Source organism: Triticum urartu, chromosome 7A (genome assembly GCF_056163025.1).
Source record: "Triticum urartu cultivar PI428250 chromosome 7A, HENAU_Tu73, whole genome shotgun sequence".
Taxonomy (NCBI): Eukaryota; Viridiplantae; Streptophyta; class Magnoliopsida; order Poales; family Poaceae; genus Triticum; species Triticum urartu.
In genome coordinates, this window is record NC_141879.1 from 414,518,496 (window position 1) to 414,527,270 (window position 8,775).

The window sequence follows — 8,775 nt, forward strand, 5'->3', positions numbered from 1 at the left end:
TTTGTCCTGGGATGTCAGGAGATAAACTTGTACACTGTACACACTTTCCACCTCCTGTGTGCCACTTTGGCGACTCCTTTGGCATATAAAAGGAGGCCCAAGGCATACCGAGGGAGGATTCAGACTTTTTGGACTGGGCATGCACGGCAGCTAGTTCAAGAACTCAAGAACACTAAATACACACAAAGCAGGACTAGGGTTTTACGCGTCGTTTAAAAATCCCACCGAGTTGATCTTCTAGACCGGCTCTTTGTGCAGCCCCACGCTCCACAACCTTAGAAAGGATTCCCTCGAGGGATCCCATAGGTGTTGTTCCTGAACCCCGACATAGTTCTGCTGAAAACAGCGTCAGTCCGGGTTAGTTCTAACCAAATCATACCAAAATCATGTAAAAATATTATAAACATGGCATGAATACATAAAAAATTATAGATACGTTGGAGACGTATCAGCATCCCGAAGCTTAATTCCTGCTCGTCCTCGAGTACGTAAATGATAAAAATGGAATTTTTGATGTGGAATGCTACCTACCATAATTATCAGTGTAATCTCTCTTTATTGTGGCAAGAATATTTAGATCCAGAAGATTCAAAACAAAAGTTTAATATTGACATAAAAATAGTAATACTTTAAGCATACGAACAAAGCAATCATGTCTTCTCAAAATAACATGGCCAAAGAAAGCTATCCCCACAAAATCATATAGTCTGGCTATGCTCTATCTTCATCACACAAAATATTTAAATCATGCACAACCCCGATGACAAGCCAAGCAATTGTTTCATACTTTTGATGTTCTCAAAAATTTTCAATCTTCACGCAATACATGAGCGTGGGCCATGGACATAGCACTATAGGTGGCATAGAATATGGTGGTTGTGGAGAAGACAAAAAGGAGGAACATAGTCTCACATCAACTAAGTGTATCAATAGGATATGGAGATGCCCATCAATAGATATCAATGTTAGTGAGTAGGGATTGCCATGCAACAGATGCACTAGAGCTATAAGTGTATGAAAGCTCAAAAGGAAACTAAGTGGGTGTGCATCCAACTTGCTTGCTCACGAAGACCTAGGGCACTTTGAGGAAGCCCATCATTGGAATATACAAGCCAAGTTCTATAATGAAAAATTCCCACTAGTATATGAAAGTGACAACATAGGAGACTCTCTATCATGAAGATCATGGTGCTACTTTGAAGCACAAGTGTGGTAAAAGGGTAGTAGCATTGCCCCTTCTTTTCTTTTGTTTTTTTGGGTCTGGAGTCTCAACCCGACTTGTGGGGGAATCATAGTCTCCATCATCCTTTCCTCACTGGGACAATGCTCTAATAATGATGATCATCATACTTTAATTTACTTACAACTCAAGAATTACAAGTCAATATTTAGAACAAAATATAACTCTATATGAATGCCTCCGACGGTGTACCGGGATGTGCAATGACTCAAGAGTGACATGTATGAAAGAATTATGAAAGGTGGCTTTGCCACAAATACGATGTCAACTACATGATCATGCAAAGCAATATGACAATGATGAAGCGTGTCATAATAAACGAAATGGTGGAAAGTTGCATGGCAATATATCTCAGAATGGCTATGGAAATGCCATAATAGGTAGGTATGGTGGCTGTTTTGAGGAAGGTAATGGTGGGTGTTATGGTACCGGCGAAAGTTGCGCAGCACAAGAGAGGCTAGCAATGGTGGAAGGGTGAGAGTGCGTATAATCCATGGACCCAACATTAGTCATAAAGAGCTCACATACTTATTGCAAAAATCTATTAGTTATCGAAACAAAGTACTACACGCATGCTCCTAGGGGGATAGATTGGTACGAAAATACCATCGCTCGTCCCCGGCCGCCACTCATAAGGAAGACAATCAAAAAATAAATCATGCTCTAACTTCATCACATAACGGTTCACCATACGTGCATGCTACGGGAATCACAGACTTTAACACAAGTATCTCTCAAATTCACAACTACTCACAAGCATGACTCTAATATTACCATCCTCATATCTCAAAACAATCATAAGGAATCAAACTTCACATAGTATTCAATGCACTTTATATGAAAGTTTTTATTATATCCCTCTTGGATGCCCATCATATTAGGACTAAATTCATAACCAAAGCAAATTACCATGCTGTTCTAAAAGACTCTCAAAATAATATAAGTGAAGCACTGAGAGTTCATTAATTTCTTTAAAAATAAAACTACCATCATGCTCTAAAAAGGTATAAGTGAAGCACTAGAGCAAATGACAAACTACTCCGAAAGATATAAGTGAAGATCAATGAGTAGTTGAATAATTATGCAACTATGTGAACACTCTTTAACATTTAAGAATTTCAGATCTTGGGATATTATTCAAACAGCAAGCAAAACAAAATAAAATACATTTACGCTCCAAGCAAAACACATATCATGTGGTGAATAAAAATATAGCTCCAACTAAAGTTACCGATGAACGAAGACGAAAGAGGGGATGCCATCCGGGGCATCCCCAAGCTTAGGCTCTTGGTTGTCCTTGAATATTACCTTGGGGTGCCTTCGGAATCCCCAAGCTTAGGCTCTTACCACTCCTTATTCCATAGTCCATCGAATCTTTACCCAAAACTTGAAAACTTCACAACACAAAACTCAACAGAAAACTCGTATGCTCTGTTAGTATAAGGAAATAAAATCACCACTTTTGGTACTGCTGTGAACTAATTATTTATTTATATTGATGTAATATCTAATATATTCCAACTTCTCAATGGTTCATACCATCCGATACTACTCATAGATTCATCAAAATAAGCAAACAACACATAGAAAACAGAATATGTCAAAAATAGAACAGTCTATAGTAATCTGTAACTCCCTAATACTTCTGTAACTCCATAAATTCTGAAATAAATTGGTTGACGTGAACAATTTCTGTATTAATCTTCTTCAAAAAGAATCAACTTAAAAGCACTCCGCTGTAAAAAATGAAAGCTAATCTCGTGAGCGCAAAGTTTCTGTTTTTTACAGCAAGATCACATTAACTTTCACCCAAGTATTCCCAAAGGTTCTACTTGGCACTTTATTGAAACAAAAGCTATAAAACATGATTACTACAGTAGCTTAATCATGTGGACACACAAAGACGATAGGGGTAAATATTGGGTTGTCTCGCAACAAGCGCTTTTCTTTAATGCCTTTCTAGCTAGGCATGATGATTTCAATGATGCTCACATAAAGGATAAGATTTGAAATATAAAGAGAGAACCATGAAGAATATAACTAGCACATTTAAGCCTAACCCACTTCCTATGCATAGGGATTTTGTGAGCAAACAACTTATGGGAACAAGAATCAACTAGCATAGGAAAGCAAAACAAGCATAGCTTCAAGATTTTCGTATATAGGAGGCATGCTATCATCATAATAAATTTGCATATCAAAACTTGGGAGGTTATATTCACAAAACATAGCATCCGCAAGCTTGGGATAAACATTAATTGCAGCAAATAAATCTCAAACATGTCATTCTCATCAAACATAGCATCCCCAAGCTTGGGCCTTTGCATATCATAAGCATAATCAGTCCCATCATTAATAGTATGGATAACACCAATAGTATAGCAATTATCATCATCACAATGAGTAATAGGAGCAACATCATTTGGGAGAGATACCTTTTTACCTTTTCTTCTCCATCTTTTCTTTTTCTTCTTCACATTATGTGTGGGTTTAATCCTCTTTTTGGAACTCCTTATTAATGAGATTGGTTGAATAGAAAGCTCCTCCTCATTACCTGATTCATCATAAGAATGAATAGGAGGATAACGGGAAACCTCTTCCCTTTCATTAGTATTTTCTTCATCTTCTACTTGTTTTCTTGTCATTATGTAATTGGCAATATAAGGATTTTCAATGCAATTCACCGCACAATACATATAAATTTCCTCTAGATCAAAATCAAGAACTGTCTGAAGGGAAAATTCCGGAATATCCTTAGTTATACATTTCATTTATTCATAACCCAGAAGCAAACTAAGTTCATTATGATGCGCAAGGGAAATCAAGTCATCACAATTTTTGGACATGATTTGATCATGAAACAATTTGCATTGGATATTTAAATGACAACGTTCATTGCAAAGTTCATAAGGATGGCTAAGAAATTTTAAATTTTCAGCACAAACATCTAGCCTTTCTTGCAACCATTTAGTTTCTAAATACTTATGCCTCTTGAAAAATCTATCTTCCCCAATTGTTGTGTACTTGCAAACTCTATATACTCCACAAAAGTTGACATGCTTATAAGAGACATTTTCATCATGACTAGTGCAATCATCATTAGTACTATGGATATTCCAAGAGTTCATACTAACAACATTGCAATCATGCTCATCATTCAAACATTTAGTGCCAAACATTTTAATGCATTCTTCTTCTAGCACTTGGGCACAATTTTCCTTTCCATCATTTTCCCGGAAGATATCACTACAAGAAATATGTCAACTTGTGACCACCACTATTGGTCACTGAAAGGTCAAGGTTTTTCATTTGCGACCTTTTTGTGACCAAAAACAGAAGGTCAAAAGCTGGCGGTCATAAACTGACTATAGCGACCTTTCTTCTGGAATGGTCGAAGACGTTTACGACCAAAATATGCCTACTGTTTTGTTTTGGTCACTAGCAACCTCCCCAGGCCATGTAGGCATCCAGCGTGGCAAGCTGATGTGGCACAAGATTCAGCCCGGTCCAATTCGGTTTTCTACATGGGCCTAGCCCAACAATTCGGCCTTTTATTATTATTATCATTCCTACGAATTCTATTGGGCTACATGGGCCAAGCCCAATATTTCAGCCTTTTTATCTCTGGGCTTTGGCCTTTTACAGTCTATTCATTATATATTTTTGGAAAATATATTTTGAAGCTGGTCCCACTAGTCATGTTAATCTCATATATTGATCCCACACATAAGAAAGTTACGAACTAGTCATGTTATTTCATAAGTGGGTTGCACTGGTCAGGTTCCCATCTCACACACAAACAAATCACATTCATAATCAAATATTCCAAACAAGAGAACATGTGAAACTCGTCAAATGACACTATATTAGTGTACTACAATTTCTGTAGACTATTACAACCTAGGTATACCAGCTATTACAATATTACAGTCAAATAGAACAGACAACTCTTTGCTAAGTAGCACTTCACGGCTTCGCGCTTTTCTTCACGTCTTCGCACTTCCAACTTTCTTAGGCCTGGAGCTCCTGTAAAAGAGGAACCAAGTAAAGAAGTTACGCGCAGCTATATTTGCTACAGATCAGCTATCAACTCGATATTTATGTACACCATACAAAAATTGTTTCCAGTTAGAACAAGTTCACTTAATACTCAACTCCTTTATTTGTGTCCATTTAGTGCAAGTCCATTATCCATGCATATAAACTTTTGCTCCCAGCCAGCACCTACCCAACTAAGTACAAGTCAGGAGGCCACTACTATTAAACCAACTCAAGTGAGAGAGCCAGCAAACTAGGTGGGATATTTCCTTATCACTAAAATTAATAATTTGAGCACACCAAAAATTGATTGTGTCATAAGATGATCCTGAGAGTGCAAAACCATGTTACCATCTCTAAATCTTATTAGCCAGCAGCAAAAATTGTGTAACATATGTATAACCATTGCAAACAACCTTAGCAGAATAACCAGAACAAAATGTCATGTAAAATCTTGGTATAACCAGTAGATTATCCCCTAATAGAAGCTAATTAGGCTCCAATACACAAGGCATAGCAAGCACAGACTAAATAAGCGACGGCCATGAAACAGAGCATGGTATTACAGCAGCTCGGAGATGGAGCTAGAGGTAGGAGAAGGACTCACCGGAGAGGAGGTTGTAGTCGAAGCCGCACACAGGCGCCGCCACCACCGTCACCCTCTAGAGGAGACGCTGCCGCTTCATCGACGGACTCATCTGGTACAAGGAGATCATCAAAATGCATCACACTCATGATCATCAAAACGCAGCAGCAGGAGCAAATACAAGTTTATCCCACCATGAACAGGGGCACTAGGCAATCCAGTAGCAATTTCATATATAGGTAATAATAATAGGACCTTAGATAATTAGTTTTTGTTCTTACTGACACACAAGTTGACAGAATGTACTCAATATATTCTAATAAAAAGGTTTGGGAGCAGAGGGAGAGGGAAGTGGAGATGGACGTGCTACCTGCTGTTGCGGTGGTGCCTCTTGGTGGTCGTGCTTGAGCTCCTCCTCCTGATGCTGCTCACTAACCTGCAGGACAAACAGGACCATGGGTAAAGGAACAAGACCATGGGTAACAGTACATCTTCACTTGGATATATCTAAGAAGTCCAGTTGGTTCTCACAAGCAAGTGTTCTCAGGTTTTCCTTAACATGAAAGGTTAACTTATACTTAACTGTGAGCAAACAGTACATAACAAAATCATGGATTTGATTTCAAGTAACCGAGACTAATTAATGTGTTACTGCCTGATACTGTCGATCAGAAAAGCATAAGCAGCAAACAATATCCTGCGTATCAGTGGAAACAAGGTGACAAACTAATGTTCGAGGGAGGTACTTTATATAATAAAAACTAATAAAAACAAACTAGGCACCTGCATAATCGCACGGCGGTAGTTTTAGATAATAAAAACTACTGTTCCACGCAGTCTTATCGCTCCATCAAAGAATCAACTAAATTTACTTTCAAGCAAACAGGTTGTACATTGATCAGGTTGTAAAGGACAAAAATTCAGGGGTGTACCTAGTGCAAGAAGGCATTTACTAGGTTTTGAAGCTAATAACAATTAGCATGCACGTATCACTTGTTGGAGTTGGTGCGTGGTCAAATTCAACTAGTGTAATGTATCGCCTATATATAATAGACCCATCTCTCCAATGCAATTTCATGGACCAAGAAAAATAGGTGTTTATTTCTTCCTCTGCTAAACTATCTCCATATGGATACCAGCTAATGATACGCATATTGTATTAAGGCAACGCTTTGGACGGCACATATTCTGCAAGCGGCTGCTAATTTGCAAATACAAACGAACACCTAACAGTGCTCGCACAGAATTAGCAGAGCATGGTACATTTATAGCCATCAGGGGAGGGGACACCTGAACCCACGCCGGCTGCTGCAGGGCTTGTGCTGCACACAAACACACACATACATGTATCAGAAGCAATTCAGTCAACACTCCTGGCAGGCAAGAGGCAAGTTGGCACTCACAGGGTTGAGATAATAGCAGGAGACATGCGTACCTGAAGGGTCGAGCGATTGGTCCGAGCCCGGAGAGCAGAGGAGGCATGGCGGCGGTGTGCTGGCGCGCCTTGGAAGCCCGGGAATGTGGTGGTACCGATGGTCAAGGAAGAAGAGGAGCATAGCAGGCCCTTGATGGCCAGCTAGATACGTCCCTCCTTCTGCTCCTCGAGGATGGGTGACCTGCAGTAACAGATATGTTATACAACCCGGGATCAAATGTAGCACATACTATCGTTGTAACAGTCTTCTCTTGTGTCTTCGCTAAGACAGATACAGGCTAACTGCATGTCCAGGAGGACATTGAATACATACACTTTGAATAAATAGCATAACAAAGTGATGTAGTAACCACATTGAGCATCTAAAAAAGAAGTGGCATGAACAAGAATCAATTGTTTACCTCACCACCAGGTGTCTGTCATAGCATACACATTCAGCTTATTCGGTGACAACGGACTAAAAGATGCCTGATATACAATCCTAATTGCAGAAAATTCCTACTAGCACCAAAATACTCAGGCTGAAATCACTGAGTTGAACATACACCATATTGCATCTAATCACAGGACACTAGTCTGTAACAGACTAGCTGGTATTGACATACAAGAGTACGGCTAGGCGCGAAGAAGGGTAAAACTATCACTTTATTTGCTCCCCAAATGCAAGAAGCTAAGGCACTAAAAAGAGGGCAGAAGCTACAATCTTCCTGGTCTAAGCATCATCTGATCAAAGAAGGAAGTACAGGCAGAGACCAAGCTATACTACTCGCTTCCGGGCACCAGTTCCATCAGCTCTTAATACCACCGCATCTACTGGCCGGCCATGGACGAACAAAGTCGCAGCAATACATGGAGCTCAAGAGCTAGGGGTCGTTGACACACGCACGGACAGCCGAGTGGGTCGAGGAGGGTACCTTGGCATGGTTCCAGGTGTTGCTGACGGTGAGGGGCCCGTGGTCGGCGAGGATCTGGAGGAGGCGGTCAGAGATGGCCAAATAGGATGGAGAAGGAGCTCCATCTCCTTGGTGGCGACCCGTCCCATGGAGGTTCGCCCCTCCTGCCATTGTCGTCGTCCCATCCACATCCATGTTGACCTGCCGAAAGGGAACACAAGACGAGGTGAGGTGAGGAGGAGATAGTGCACGAATAAGGAGGGGAGGGGCTTACCGGTACTAGATCCGGCCACCTCTGGCCTCGCCGTCGCCGGATTTGGCAGATCCCGAGGAAGTTAGGTGTGGCGGCCGAAACCCTAGCCACGGGTGAGGGTTGCGGGCGAGTACTAGAGGGCGCGGGTCGGGGTGTGGGCTCGATGGTGAGGGTCGTCGACGGCGGGGGTGGGCGGCGGAGGGGTTGGGCGACAGTGGGTGGCGGTAGGGGTGGGCGACGGTGGGCGGCGGTGGATTCAGATCAGATCGGAGTGAGGGAGAGGAGAGAGGGGCGTCAGTGCGAGGGAGAGAAGGGTGCGAGAGGAGGAGT

At 41.1% G+C, this 8,775-nt stretch overlaps 1 protein-coding gene across 1 annotated transcript; it reads right to left on the reverse strand.

Annotated features, from left to right (window-relative positions):
• Window positions 1-5,940: 5,940 nt before the first annotated feature.
• LOC147959784 (uncharacterized) lies at window positions 5,941-8,387 on the reverse strand. Its single transcript, XM_087534656.1, has 5 exons — window positions 8,214-8,387; window positions 7,300-7,480; window positions 7,155-7,186; window positions 6,235-6,300; window positions 5,941-5,976 (listed from the first exon to the last, which is right to left on the reverse strand). The coding sequence occupies exons 1-5, from the start codon at window positions 8,385-8,387 to the stop codon at window positions 5,941-5,943; spliced, it is 489 nt and encodes a 162-aa protein (XP_087390782.1).
• Between the last annotated feature and the right edge of the window lie 388 nt (window positions 8,388-8,775).